The sequence below is a fragment of the Astatotilapia calliptera genome, chromosome 2, assembly GCF_964374335.1.
Source record: "Astatotilapia calliptera chromosome 2, fAstCal68.1, whole genome shotgun sequence".
NCBI lineage: Eukaryota > Metazoa > Chordata > Actinopteri > Cichliformes > Cichlidae > Astatotilapia > Astatotilapia calliptera.
In genome coordinates this window covers 37,817,112-37,832,357 of record NC_137423.1, presented here as the reverse complement: position 1 = coordinate 37,832,357, position 15,246 = coordinate 37,817,112, and the positions used below count along the sequence as shown (strand labels likewise).

The 15,246-nt window shown below is 41.2% G+C and overlaps 1 protein-coding gene and 1 long non-coding RNA gene across 2 annotated transcripts; one reads left to right on the top strand and one right to left on the bottom strand.

Moving 5' to 3' along the window:
* The first annotated feature begins 708 nt into the window (after window positions 1-708).
* LOC145432001 (uncharacterized) lies at window positions 709-2,910 on the top strand. Its single transcript, XR_013912346.1, has 2 exons — window positions 709-840; window positions 1,569-2,910. It is a non-coding gene; the product is annotated as an uncharacterized LOC145432001 (long non-coding RNA).
* A 1,353-nt stretch (window positions 2,911-4,263) lies between these two features.
* grxcr1a (glutaredoxin and cysteine rich domain containing 1 a) lies at window positions 4,264-8,232 on the bottom strand. The gene is made up of 4 exons (XM_026146719.2): window positions 7,640-8,232; window positions 6,381-6,620; window positions 6,214-6,279; window positions 4,264-4,605 (listed from the first exon to the last, which is right to left on the bottom strand). Exons 1-4 carry the CDS (start codon window positions 8,039-8,041, stop codon window positions 4,426-4,428), a joined length of 888 nt encoding a protein of 295 aa, XP_026002504.2. The 5' UTR covers window positions 8,042-8,232; the 3' UTR covers window positions 4,264-4,425.
* Between the last annotated feature and the right edge of the window lie 7,014 nt (window positions 8,233-15,246).

Here is a 15,246-nt window from a genome sequence, read left to right as displayed (position 1 = left end):
GACCAGCTACCTTTTATTTCTTTTCTTTTTTTTCTTGAAGTCCACCAACAGCTGAAAACTTACAGGCATCGTCACCCTGTGGAGCAAAAAAAGAAAAAGTTGTGAAGTTACTCCTTCATGATGTATCTGCTAATGTTCTGTATAAACCGGACTGTGACGTGTTTTTGCTTGTCATTCTTTGTTGCCGCTGACACATGATCGTCGTGCTGTCATGCTTCAGGAGGGGGGCCGGAGTCATTTCGCCTCGGTTGGGAAGGCAGATCTGTGTTTTTGAAGGGGATTGTGAACTGTTTCTTCTTGGGTCATAACGATGACGCTACTGTTGAAGGACATGGGACGAATATGAGATAATTTATTAAATTATTTTTGGTTTCCTTTTGTGTCGTTTGTTTGAATTCTCTTTTGTTTTGAATGCTGTGCCAATATTCATTGGTGTTGCTTGTAGAAGCTCCACACTTTCTTTCTCCACACTTACACACACACGGAAAAAACCTAAATAACTTTGTAGGTCTTGGAAAAGGCACCACCAGATATGTTTATCTTGCTTTTTAGAAACGTAGAATTTAAAGCATTGTTTTTCCCCGAACTGGATTCCTGTTTAAAGCTCAGATGGATGACTGGAATGTAAACCCAAGTCCATTAGATGGTGCAGTTGTGGGGATGAGAGAGGGGGGCACTAGCCTGTTCGCTGACGTCAATAAAAACAGTCATTTCCAACCAGTCTGCGCATTGACCGACCGTTCAAAACATTACGCACAGCATCGCGGCCGGACCACGCTAGACTGCTCGACTGAAATAATTTTTCGCCGAGCCTGGAGGGCGGACGATCTCCATTTGCAGGTTTTTCACCGTTAAATGTTGTCTTAAATTTTTGGGGTGTTGCGCGCATATCGGTGTCATGTCTCGTCATACCATTCCCAAGTCAGTTGTGCCACTGCCCATCCTGTTTCCTTCCATGTCTCCCCTCAAACAGAGAGAATCGCTTGTGCATGTGTAGCTAGAGAGAGAAAAATAGATCCTCGGGCTGAATCGGCTCATTTTTATTAAAAGGGAAAAGAAACCTGCGTCGAGGAGCGTCTTTCTTGTCTGGAGATCAGCACATAGATCTTCAGCCCTCTCGCAGCCTCCTGCACGCCACATCGCCGCTTTCAGTCATTTACAGACAGATCTTGTCGGCGCCTTTTTTTTTTAAAAAACAAAAAGGTAAAGAAAAAAATGTAGCTGCTTTATGTTATTATTTTCGATGTATCCTGTTTCCCCCCCTCGCCTCCATCAACCCACAGATGGGGGCGCAGTTAACCTGCACAGTTGGGGTCTCAGATTTTCATGAAGCCTCTCCTCCATCACCACAAGTCTGTGGTTACAAAACCCCGAAACCCATTACTCTTCAGCGCGGGGTTGAATTCAACAAACGTAGCGTTGTAATCATCTCTCATCACTCCTGCAGAAAATCTCAACACTGTGTATTTGCTTTTACGCGGGCCCACTGTGTGTGCGTAAATGTGTGTTTTTTCTTTCTGACGTCCCCCCCCCCCAAATGATCGATTTGGTTGCTGTTTCAATCACAGGTGAGGAGCATCTAGAATAATCCAGGTCGCGTATGATGGCACGAAAAGTCTTCATGGCGGATGAGCATCATCACCCTGCTCTACGCTTTTAGCCTCTTTACAGTGCTGCCTTGTCTAATCATGTTCAAGCAGCATTGTACAGGGCTATGACAGCATAGAGAGCTGTGCGGCTCGGGCACTGCGTTTCCCTGACCCCGTGGATGGCAGCCAACTAATGACATCATCCGTTTAAAAACACAAACTGCGAGGACTGCATGTGATCTGCCACTGAGCTGTGTCTTTTAGGTTCATGCTAATTTAGTTAAAGGCGTACATGCACTGCATTACGTCGGACTGTTAAAACGTGTGCACATCAAGAGCTCATTGGGTTGAATTATCCAGATTTCTTTGTTAGTACCATCTGATTGTGCTGCTTCTGCATGAACCCAAGTCTCTTAACATGTAGGCTCCAGTGCATCTGATTTACTGCCAAATAAACCTCATGCTCACAGCCAAATATATCAGGTTTTTAATATATATATATATAAACAGCAGGGTCTGTTCTCTAAACAACTTGAGGGTTTTGTAGATTTATCAGCACTGCACAAAAATGTAGTTAAAATGCTTTCATTGAATATGGGTGAGGTTTATGTCTACTTACATTTTGCCTGCCTAGTTTTACTGATATCATGATGGTGCCTGTGTGGAGCCAGTTCTGCTGTGGCGCCTTTTGAAAACCAGTCTATATTCTGAAAGATTTGAGAACCTTAAATTATGTGAGGAAAATTGCAGTAGTTACCATGGGCAGAAAATTATGGTAACCAGAACCAGCTTATCTATAATTTCTTGCCCCTCCCATAGCCTCCGACTTCAACAGTCTCTAACCCAGCAATCATGGGAAGGAAGCTTTTTTGGCACTGGGTGCTCTTTTCGTAAAAGGAAACGCCTGGAACTGGTTCTACATTGGCATCTACACTGAACTGATGCAAAATGATTATCTCATAAAATTCTGTTTTAATGTATGTAATATCATGGAATATAACACAAAAAAGATCACAGATCCCAAATTTCCAGCTATTTTTCATCAGTAAATATACAGAAACACCTTCAGATGGGCTATAAAAGTGCCCTCTTTAAACATTGATATTGATTTTTCCACTAATCATCTACTTAGCTCTGTGACTAGAATAGTAAAACCATGAGAAGCACAAACCCTGTTGCTACATAAGCTATTGTTTGTGATGGATCGCCAGAGCTTTAAATAATGAGGTCAGCATATGTAAAGGATCCACACAGAAATTCAAACTGCTCCAATCTTTTGTTTGTCACGGGCAGCCGATAAAATAAAGGTGGTTTAACATAAGGTTGAAGTGAAGCAGGAATTATTTTGATTTGTACACAATAACAGAATTATTTCTTAATATATAAAAATTACTAGGGTCAATATTATTGAAAAACTGACCCTTTTATTGAGCCATAGCACAAACTACTGTGTGTAATGTAATGTTAAAACTGAGGGTCAAGTCAGGTCAGTGTCAAGAACTAGAGTGAGTATCATCATCAAGAAATTCAGAGAGAACCACACAGTACAGAAGAAGCCTGGCAGAGGTGGGAAAGGAAAGACTTCAAAGACTCTGGGAATAAAACTAGTGAGAGATGTGTCTAAAGACCCCAGCGCAGCTGCCAAGATGCTGGTGTGTGACTTAGTCAAGTGGAATTGTAGTCTCAAAGAAGAGAATCGCTAGAATCCTGCACAGGGATTGACTCGCAGACCAAGAAAAACTCCATTTCTGCAGAAGAGATATCTTCAAGCCAGACTGAAGTATGCTAAGGACAACCAGAGAAAGGGTGTGCATACTGGAAGCACATCCTTTGGTCAGATGATCAGAAGAGCACTTTGGCCTTGCTATGTTTGGAGAAAGAAGGGAGATGTGTAGAACCCAAAGAACACTGTCCTCACAGTGAAACAGTGATAGGACACCGTGCTGTGGTGACACTGCATAGCATGTGGAACTAGGAATCTCATCAAGGTGGAAGGAATTATGAAGAAAGAAGGGTGTGTCAAGATTTTGTAAGATACAAACCTGAGTCTCAGTCGTCCTTTTGCTTGCCAGTATGACAATTACCCAAAATATATATATATATATTGTTCTTGGTAAGAAACTCCATACCTGTAACTTCAAAGTATAGTACACAGGTAAACTGTGCTTCATGTCAACATACAGACTTCATGGCTGGGGCTGGAGCATCTTCTACAGAACTCCATGTTCTTAGTCGTTTAGGTAATTCTTTATGTTCGAGGTTGCCATGAGTACAAACATCTGAAGTGCCTGAAGCATTTGCACAGTACTGTGTATGAATTTTTAATGCTAGGTTTGAACAGTACTTGCCTGTAAACAACGTTCCAGTTTGCTGCCTTCTGCTGGCTGCAAACTGAGCGCTTGACTTTCACTCCTGGTGCTGAGTGTCTGTTATCCCGGACTCTGTCTGATATGGGATTATGTAATGAGAGCATTGTTAATGAAGGGGCCTCCTCACTAATTAACTAACAAGCTTAGGCTTGCAAGAGAGGAAGCAAGTTCATGACTCCTCAGTGGACCTATTTGACTGCCTGTTTAGAGATTCGAACAAAGATCTTTGAATGAGGATTTTGCAATAACCTAAACTTGTGACCTTCAAATGATGCTTCAACATGCACACACGAGCAAAACCAAAATCCATGAATTCACAGATTTTATTACAAATTCAAATCTTTGCTAACAATGGCCCTGGAGAAAGAGTCCTGCTGTATGGACTTTCACTGCCTGCGTATTATTACAGTCCCTTTGTAGGGTCCCAAGGAAAGAAGGAGTGATGTCGTTTCAGGCACTTAACACCCTCACTGGCTGCAGCTCGCACACGGATGTAGGCCGTTCTCATTGCACGAAGTACACTTCAGGGCTTTGAAGGAATCCGTGAAGCAGTTACGAAACACAGACATCTTGCTGCCATGGCACATCGGGCACGGGATGAAGGCGTAGCCCCCGCAGGTCTGGCACGTCTGGGGATGCTGTACCCTCTAAAACGGACAGACAGGTTCATTTAAATAATAAATACAAACAGGACTGACTACCACTAAAGAACTTACCCATTAATAAAATTACACCAGGCAGGCATAACATTAAACACACTGACATCTGACATAAATAACAATATTCATTTTAATACGATGCAACATTCTGCTAGGAGATTTTGGGCCTGCACACTTGCACTAAAACCCAAGTAGCCAGCTCAATAAGAAACAGCTTTAAGTGTTCGCATGCTTCAGATACCAATGTGATTGAGCATCTGCAGAAGAAGTTTTGACTCCTACCTAATGTTAGGTCTGGTGCATGTCCTTTTTGTCTAACTTGTACAAAACCTGAGCTTTTAGCAATGACTGATAGATCAACATGAAACCAAAAGGTCTCTGAAGTCACTAATAAGTGCTTGTCAGGAGTACCTCGATCCAGGTTAAGAGCAAAACGAGACTGTGCTTTTTAGGTTGTGACTCCTAAGCTGTCAAACTCTCTTCCATTGGATGTTTCTTCTTGAAAAGCAACATATGAATACAGTTTGCTTTTTTTACCCAGCAACATGCCCCCTTGGGCCCGCGTGAGAGCACTGTGGGCAGACCCACACAGCCCAGAAGAATTTCCTTTTGGCTGTCCAAAAGAGCAGAACCACTACGGGCCCCACAAGGACTGGACTACATGGGGCCCACATGGGTTTTCTATGGGCAACCCATAGTGGATTTACATATAGAAAATTTATGCAGGAGCCCCAGAAAGTGTGGGTTTAGCCTGCCCCATAGTTCACCCACAGATGCCAACTCTGTGCCCACACAGGCATGTTTGCTGGGTATTTTCTCCTATGCAGGAGAGTTTTTGCCAGTTTATTCCTGCTTTTAGTTTTATATTTAATGGGCTTGCGTGAGAGCTAACAACCTTCTTTTCTCAATGTGTGATAGAAGGAAAATAAGCATAATAATATTATTTTAAACACAGCTTCCTTTCCAAATTGCTCAGCTGCAGAGCTGCAGATATGAATCAAGCCATGTCAGTGGTCAGTTCTGGACAGATTTTTGCATGCATGACCTTTCGGAGCTGCATACTTTTGTTTAATACCATGCAGTGACTGTATCCATGGCTTAAATGTCACGATACTGCTTTGTATTCACTTGTTTGTGGTTTGTACTCTGAAAAAAGCCCAGTGAATGTGCTGCAGCTCAGTGTGAAGCAGTAATGGTTGGTATATGTTCAGTTTGTGCTACAAATCCATCTGCTCAGTGTTGATGTGTTTGAAAGAATCAATAACAGGACCTCCATTATTAATGGTTGCCTATTGATGTGCATGCATGTTTTACAATGCAGTTTACTTGTGTTTTATTTATGGCATTGCTAGTTAGGGAACTTTGTGCTGCTGTTTGCATCTGTATGTGTTCACCTCAGTGGCTTTCAACCAAAGAAATCCAGTCATTCATTATAAATGTGGTTACCTTAAGATTTAATATTATACGTATTCAGGCAAATCTAAAATGCAGCATTTAAATAATGTAACATCTGTGTGGGCCAAATGAAGCAGTTCACTTCACAGTCAAATCTGTTATGCACATTGTGATTTCTGAGGCACACTGAGAGGAACTAACCTCAATTTTTGTCAGAAGATCTTGCAGCTCTCCTGATTCATTCATGCCAAGTATCTTCTCAGCACCCTGCCGATTAAAAAGAGTAATCCTCCGTCTTTAATTAAGTCATTGCAGATGTATCATACATTGATCTCAGGTAATATTATGCAGGAGCGGAGAGAACTGACCCCAAGGTAGTGTCCATCAATGAACACGACTGGTAACGAAGGAGGTTCTCCCACACGTTTGCAACGCGCCTCCAGTTCCTTCCCGTACTCACTGTCCAGCGCGATGTTCTTTTCCATGAACTTCACTCTGTGGTTCTGAAAGATCTTTCTAACCAGCTCGCAGCGCTCGAACGTCGTCCTAACCACACGGAAACTCGTAGTGTAGATGACTATCCGCCCAAACTCCAGGGATAAATCCATCTACGAGGAAGCACAAATAAAGTTAAAGGATTCATAGTTTTTATTCAAACCATGTGTGGATTAAGTCATCCATCCCACTCTGAACACTCTGTATCTGTACTGTATCTCATGTAGTGGTATTTCCTGTGTTGTGTAGATATATATACATGAGTATTTAGCATACTTGGCGCCATTTTCCAAGAATCTTTCACGAAATTAACAGCAGCTACACTTACCATTTTATTTGTTGCTATTAAATAAGGAAGAATAATATGAAGAGGAAACAAATGAGGCATTTTCAAGGAGTTTTAATCCCAAAATGAGGTTTTTTTACTTAATAGTGGTACATGTTTCAGAAAGCTATATATTACAGTCTTTTTACAGCCTTGAAATAAATTTACACTTCAGAGACTTGAAACTTGTCCAATATAGCAATTTTATTTTATCAGCATTAACTTTTTTGGTCAAAGTTTATTTTAATTCTCCTCTGTTGAACTTGAAATTATAAATTATATAGTTACAAAGTCTTGTACTTGTACGTGTACTTGTTGAACCCTTTCCTTTGGGCTCAGATCAGGCTGTTCTGCCTTGATTCACGTTTAAACCACACTCTACGAGAAAGATAATCTCACTTAAGAGGGATAAGCAACATAATCTAGTCTGGTCGCGCTGTGTCTTCACCTCATACTACTTTACAGAGAATAGTTTGGTAGAGATGACCTTCTTTCTTTCACTTTTGCATCAATATACGGGCCAGGTGTTACCTCAGAATAACAAACAGTCCAGTAATACTAGAAAGCAAAGTTCTGAGAATTCATTAATCTGATTAGTTTCTCTTGAAACAGATAATGAAATGCATCATCAATCTTTCATTGTTCTGTGACCTTGTCCTCTATTCTAAGCTTTCATCCTGGTCACACATGTTGCCCCTTCCTGTAACTAGACTTGACACCGACGGGAACTCGTGTAAAAACCGTCCGAGTAAAAATGCAACAAGTTAAATCAATTCGATTAACCCAGGCTCGTTCACATGTACTTACACTGTTGGAATTAGGAAGATTTTCAAACAGCGTCTGACCTGCGCTGACTTTGTGCTTGACACCTCTCACAGTCCCATTTTTGCTGAGTATGTTGACCCTTTTGGTGGTGAACATCCAGTCCTTGGTGGCCCCTGCATACACCAGCAAGTCGTCGGGCTCATTCTCACTGTCCAGCTCGGAGCCCAGGTATCCAAACACGTGTCCATGTGCATCTCCACTTGTAGAGGGGGTGCTGGCTCGTTCAGCATCAGAGCTGCTGGTGCAGTCTGAATCCAGGGAGTCTGAAGGCCCCTCATCTTTGAACATCTCCTTTAGCACCCGGCCACTGTTCCCCGAAGCCACGCGGAACCTCACCCGCTTCTGTGGCTTCTCCTGTCCCGCCGTCACCATTGTCCCCTCCATCGTAAACCCTCTGCCACATCACATGGTCCACAACACTGTAGTCCAGCTCTTTCGTACTCATGCGGAGGTGAATGTAGGCCTCAGACACACTGTTTTGTTTCCCGTGGATTACTACCACGTTTAATCCTCGCAGCTTGAACAGATCTAAAAACAACTGAGCGCCTGTAAGCTGCCTAACAGTCACACAACCTGTAAATAATACATGCATTTCTACCATGGCAACCTACCAGGCTAGTCTCAAGTAAAATGATCGTAGTCTCTGAATTATTCATTGCAATTTACACAGTTTTCAACAGCACATTGACAGAAAACCTCATATGCTTTAATCAAACAAACATTTCCCCCTCTTGAGATGAAATGACAGCTGACACTGTCTGCATCAGATAAGCCAATATTTCAACATTTATTACAGTTATCTCGTTACTTTCTTCCCACAAGCTTGTGTTACGTCCCTCTGCAGCTTCTAATCGTCTCAGTGTTTTCAGCTGGTGCTAATTGGCCACACCTAGTCAGGTGTGGATAAAAGCATACCTGAGGCAAGCTTTCCGGCAGTGCACTAGTCTTTGCCTTGGTGGCACCAGCCATTTTAGCCAACCTGGTTTTCCATTTTAGGATGAAACCGCTTCTCACCCACACTCTGTTATTCATCTCCTTTTTTTTATGTTGCGGCTTTTGAGCCGGGTCGTAACAGCTTGTAATGAGGGTTGTGTTCTGGTTTTATACACATGCAAAACATGTAAAACAACTACAAGTACCCAGCAAAAAAGCCCAAACACACATTTGATTGAGTCTTTCACACCTTTTGTCCAGAGAGTGACATCTTAACTGCTGGATAAATTGATTCGGGGTTCCCAGAGGATTAATCTCTCTGACTTTTGTGATGTCCCAGCAGTTATTCTTATGCCAATATTATGTAAATTTGTTTAAAAAAATAAAATGTTTTTTTAATGGGAAAAAGAAGATAAAAATTCTTTCAGACTAACCTTTCGCGTGCTTAAACAAACACTAAGTCATTAAACTAACACAACAGTACATTCCTTAAAAACTTTAGCAAACATTCCTAATCAGCAGATGCTGCAAGCATGTTGACATTATTAGCCTCGCAGTTGTTCTGGTTTCTCTGAACTCCTTTAACACTGAACTGTGTTAACAGTAAATCCACAATGCACTTTATTCAAGCATACCTTTTTACTTTTACTTTATATGTTTGTGTATAGTTTAAACTTAATGTTTTACAGTGGAAATGCCGAATAGACTCAGAACAAGTTGCCAAAGTTGCATATAGCAGACTAAATCAAACAGTATTCTAAAAGTAACAACTGTAAATGTATATGTGAAGATAAACCAGTGAAGTGGTGAAGGATTCAAATGCACACAGTAGTTCTGCAAGTATTCACAATTTTACAGGCCAGGTTCTACTCTTATTCTGAAAAATGCGTCACTCCAGTTTCAGTAACATACTGGAGCTTTTCTGCCATCTTAAAGTGAGGTGAAGTGACACCGAGGTGGATATTCCTCGTGCACTGAGCGCCTGCAGAGAGAAGAGGAAGACCGATAAAGTGTCACGGTGACTCAATACAGCAACATGTCCTCTGAGATGTCTCGGCCAGTTTTTCTGTGTCACAGGTGATGAAGCGGGTCCCTGGAGATGTGACGCATCAGCTTGCAGCGGTGACAGCACCACTCTGTTTGAGTGCTCCAGTTTGGCCCCTCAGGTGAGAGCTACAACCACACACACAAATACACTCTATGCCACCTCATTTCAATCACTGGAGAAAATCCATCTGTGAAAGTCCAATGTGTCAAACTAATATTTAGTGGCATCCCGAGGCTGGGGCTGCTTTATGGGTCTGGCTCTGGTTCCAGCTTTTATTGACTCTCCCTTAAACTGTCTTTTATTAAAAGCACATCACTGCAGCTATTACAGTGTGGCCTGTGTAGGTGTATTGTAAATTATTGCTGCTAACAGATAAAGATTTTCTGATCATTACCTTTCCTGGACTTTCACCCGTAAGTGTCTTGAAAACCTGCATTTCTCATGGTGGCTTTCGATCACGTTTTCTTTCCAAGTTAGGCCGGTTTGATATTTCACTCGAGGCATCTGTGTGAACCGTTTTAGTCAGTTTTAGTTTTTCTCACTGCTAATGAGTACAGGTGGTAAAAGCAGCCCTTGCAACAGCTTGGATTTAGCGTCATTTGACTCCAGACTCGTGAAGATGTCAGTTAAAGGAACCCTGCGATGTTTTCTTGGAGACAAAGGTTTTGTCCACATGTAGGATTACTTACCAGACTGCTCTCTGTGTATCATAGTGGTCCAAACATGTATTATTAAATCTGTTTTTATTTAGTCACAGACATCTTTTTAACTGAGGTAACTTTTTTTTTTTCATTTTAGGATCTTATTGTCCCACGTAAACAGTGTTAAACAATTATTAGGAAAATATTCACAGTGCATTTAACTACAGCCCAAAACATACACAGCACTGATTAAGCAGAGGACAAACTTTACAGAATATTTTACAGTTCCAGGTTCAGCAATAAAAACTGGATTTGAACTTCATTTTGGGGACATAATCCAAACGTTGAATGCTTTGGGAAAAGTAGGTCATGGTTCAGATGAGAGTTTTTGTCTAAATTCATAATTTTCAACAAAATCTGAGTTTTATGGTTACGATCATTAAATAGGTCAAATTTATTGTCCTCTGTCTCTCTTCCACAACATGTCTTTTATCCTGTCTTCCTTCTCTCACCCGAAATGTCCGCACCTCCCTGAGCCTGGTTCTGTCGGAGGTTTCTTCCTGTTAACGGGGAGTTTTTTCCTTCCTATTGTCAACAAAGCGCTTGCTGGGTTTTTCTCTGTATGTGTGATTGTAGGGTCGACCTTACAATACAAAGCGCCTTGAGGCGACTGCTGTTGTGATTTGGTGCTGTGTAAATAATATTGAATTGAATTTACTTAAACACTATTCTTTTAATTGTAATAAAAAGCCCATTTACATATAGTTTTCATTTGAATTGGTTTGTTTGCGCCTTTAAGCACCACTATGTCTACACACCAGCTTTTCACCTGAAACAAAAGAGTCCTCTGTGGGTTCCTGCCAACAAAAGAGGCACTACAATATTAGATGATTCAAGATTAATTAAACACATTACCATGTTTTTTGCCTCCTTAAAGGCAGGGAGGGGGCATGCCTATCTGAAATTCAGTTAAATATGCCCACGCCATGTTGTGTCAAGCAGCCATTTTATCACACTTTGCCACATTTAGACAGGAGAGCACTGTGATAGTGATAGGCTATTCAACTTGAAGAGCTTATCTCTCAGCCTGGCTCATCAGCAGCACTAATATAACCTCAGCAGCCACCTCTACTGCCATTAAAAAAGTCATTTGAAAGGATTAATACTGTAACGCTCTCTAATTTCACTGCTGATTGTCGGCTCGCCTGCTACTAAAAGTCAAACGGCGCGGGGTGAAAAATGGCTTCCATGCGTCCTGAATAAACATGAATATTCAGCATGATTTCCTTTCATGTTTACCTCAGTCTATGGCTGGTCTGCAGTACTGAAAAACTACGTTGGAGATTGTCTGTAAGTTACTCCTACAGTTCGTTAAACGTATCGTTTGACAGGATGTACGCCAGATATCATCAGTTATAGTGAGCAGGTCAAATGACTATGCAGTGACTCACCACTTGTGAGTGGTTGGCCAATGAACCGTTTCCCCCTTCCCCGACTAGAGATCAACATCCACAAGGGGGCAGAGTGCAATTTAATTACAGCTAAATGTCACTCTGCCCAATCACGCCCTCAAGAGCTGTAGGCAAGGAATGAAAGATAGAGCTGCAGGTTGCAGCTGCATCCAGCCTCCTGGTTTGATTAGTCTTCACACAGGGACCGGTAATTCGTGATAGAAAGTGATGAAAAAACTGATCCAGACCAGCTGTGTAGGTGTTGGACTGATGTAACCTGGGAAGGCAGACGTTTAACTTTAACTTTTAACAAACAAAAAAGAGAGAAATCAGTGGATCCCAACTTTCTTTTTATTGCTTCAGAGCACAAAATTTTAATTAAAGTGTACCTGAAAGACAGTTCGTTCAACGAGTTTTCTTTGTGTAAGGATGTAACTCTTATAAAGATTGAAATTTCCTCCTAATTTGGGTTACTTACACAAATATAGTGAAGATACCAGTGAGGAAAATATCCTCTTTTTTATCCTCCACTGTAAGCACCGATACCTTTTTAATACCTTCTGGGATAGGATCCAGTGAAGTTGTTGCAGGGTTTAAGCGGCCTTAGTATTTTCTCTCTAGGCAGCAGCAAAGTGGCTCAAAGTATTTTCCTGCAGAAGCAAAGAGCCCCCAGATAGGGGCTTACACACATCATCATTTATAAGCTGGTTATTCAGGATGATTTTTGTGAGCTATCTCTGGAGGACACTACAAATTCATTTTAGTTTGATGCAGGGAAAGTGACAGCGAGGCTTTTAGAGACAGGTTACTGAGGCTTATCAGGTGCTTCTGATTTAAGTTAAAGCGAGGACTTGTATAGTTGTCATGTTATATTCAGCAGCAGCCAGAGACAGCCCTGTTTCTGCATGTTTTTTTAATGCATTTGCTCAACATTTCTCTGAACAGTTTGTAGTGTTGTAGCAGAATTTTGTCAGTTAGCCAAACTCCAGATAGCTGGCTGTGCATCATCTTTACATGGCCATGTTTATCTTGCAAAGTCTTCACTTCAGAGTCACCAAAAAGCATGCTGGAAGCTGATGTCTATCAAAATAGGTTCACCAAACTGTTATTCTAAGGGGCATCGATGACTTTTACTATATCTCATCGCATATTTTCCAATATTTGTAGAGGTATTTCAATCTGGATCAAAGTGGTCTGCTGGTAGAGCAACACTGCAAGTCTTTAAGCCATGCAACTACCTCAGCCAGAAAAAGGCTTTTAAAGTAAACTGAAAATTTCCACTGATCAGAGTGTATGACCTTCAGCAAAAAGAAAAATTATGAAAACTTAAAAGCTAAAACCTGAGATTAAGTCCCTGTTAAATTTTTAAGTTTGCTCAATTTAAAAAAAAAAAATGAACAAGCTCTAATTTTGTTAAGAGACAAAATATCAACCAAGGATCCAGAAAAAACACATCGCAGTAATAAATTGATTTATATGTCACTGAGTGAAATAAGGATTTAAACCCCTACAAACCAGCCAGAATTCTAGTTGTGTGCCCATGTGGTGCACAGATGATAGTCAATCAACCAATCTATTACAGATAAACCTTTTAACCACCATAGGCAAGACCATAGAGCTGTCAGAGGACGTCAAGGACAAGTTTATAGACCTTCCACAAGAATGCAAGTACAGGACTTTGCCAGTGAACATGTTAATGATTCAGAGAAGGCTTGGGAGAAAGTGATGTGGCCAGATGAAACCAAAATCGAGCTCTTTGACATTAACTCAGCCTGGTGTGTTAGAAGGTAAAGAAGTGCTGAGTATGATCCAAAGAACATGATCCATGCATGGAGGTGGAAAAGTTAGGCTTTGGGGACGACTTCACCGCATTGACGTGCCAATAGATGGGTCCATATAGTGTAAAATCTCAGACAAGAACCTCCTTCCTTCAGCCAGAACACTGAAGATGGTTTTCCAGCATGATGATGACACAAAACACATACTCAAGACAACAAAGGAGGGGCTAAAGAAGAAGCCCATTAAGATCATGGAGTGGCCTTTTCAGTCTCCAGACTGGTGGCTGAAGAAAGTGACAGCCAAGAAATGTGAAGGACTTAGAGAGTTTCTTTAAAGACTAATGGGCCAGAATCTCTCCTGATATGTGTGCAAATCTGGTGACCAACTACACCATTTGCCAACAAGGGTTTCTCCAACAAGTACTACTTCATTTTTTGTTTGGGAATCAAATGCTTATTTCACTCAATGACAGCAACTCAATTTATGACCTTTTGTTTGTAACATGCTTTTTCATGATTTTTAGTTGATATTCTGTCTCTCAAAATGAAACTACAATAAAAACGAGAAACTGCTCATTTCTTTGTAGTTGAGCAAACTGACCAATTCAGCCGCTGATCAGATAATCGTTCCCCCACTGTATTAGAGCATGTTGGTGACAGTTTCCATAGAGCACTTAGGCTACAGTGGATCTACCTTTACTTCACTGTAGGCTGGTTTACCATGGCGCCCATATGCAATCGTGCTAGTTGCAATAATACATTTAAATTAGTGGGTAACTTATAGCTGATTTAAAATATTAATTCTATGATTTTCTGAAGTCCCACTGATTCTTTACTTTAATTTTGATCACAGACACTCTCATTGTAGGTATATTTACACTTCTATATTTGATCAAAAGAGTAAAGAAGTCTTTTTAGGTCACTCTGATAAAGATATAAATAAACGGATAAAAACACTCTTTCCGTTTGAAACTGACACAGATTTCGACGGTGGTACAAATTTGGACGGCTGCTTGAATGATTCATTGTTTGGACTGGATGTGCTATAAGACAGAAAACCAGAGCAACTCGCACATAATCGAAGAGGCAGGCTTCTTGTCACTGTTGCTTAGCAACCATGGGAGCTACAGAGCCAAATCCCTATGGTGGCGAGCTGATGTTGAATTAGGAGTGGGGGGAGAGAAAGGAAATCTTTGGGAGAGATGTGTCTCTCTAGTAAGAGGAGGAGGAGGTGAAGATGTTCAGGTATTTTGGATGCAGTTCATCTTGATCTCATGCAAAACATTGTGTGTTTTGTTTTTCCTCTTTTCCTGCTGAGAAGAGGACTTACAGTGCCACTGAAGGTGACACCCCCCCCCCCCCCCCCCCCCAAGAACACAGTCTGCAGACTTTGTGTGGAAGATGTGCAGCCGAACATGTAGAAGTATAATCTCATTTCCCTCTAATCCCCACCACAGTGAAATGATTTTAATTTATACAGGAATATGGATAAAAATAGGAGGAGAGCCTCCTAAATCATTCCCATCAAAGAGTTTTAGATCAGATGAAAATATGCACTGAATCTCTCAGCTGGAACAAAAAGAACTGTGGAAATACTGTTGGTGAGAAATAGACATCAGACAGCTGTAGTGTATCTGCAGTTCTCTCAAGCAACTGCAGTGGTGCTGGTGCTGTACAAATGCTGTCTCCAGTGTGATTTGCATTCCAACTGCAGAGGGAAAGAGGACCCACTTTGATT

Coding starts and splice junctions, on each gene's coding strand:
- grxcr1a (XM_026146719.2), bottom strand. CDS start 8,041: ATGGAGGGGACAATGGTGACGGCGGGACAGGAGAAGCCACAGAAGCGG. Junction 6,621..7,639: donor ATCTTCCTAATTCCAACAGT/GTAAGTACATGT, acceptor GCTTCCTCGTAG/ATGGATTTATCCCTGGAGTT. Junction 4,606..6,213: donor ATCTTCTGACAAAAATTGAG/GTTAGTTCCTCT, acceptor TGTCCGTTTTAG/AGGGTACAGCATCCCCAGAC.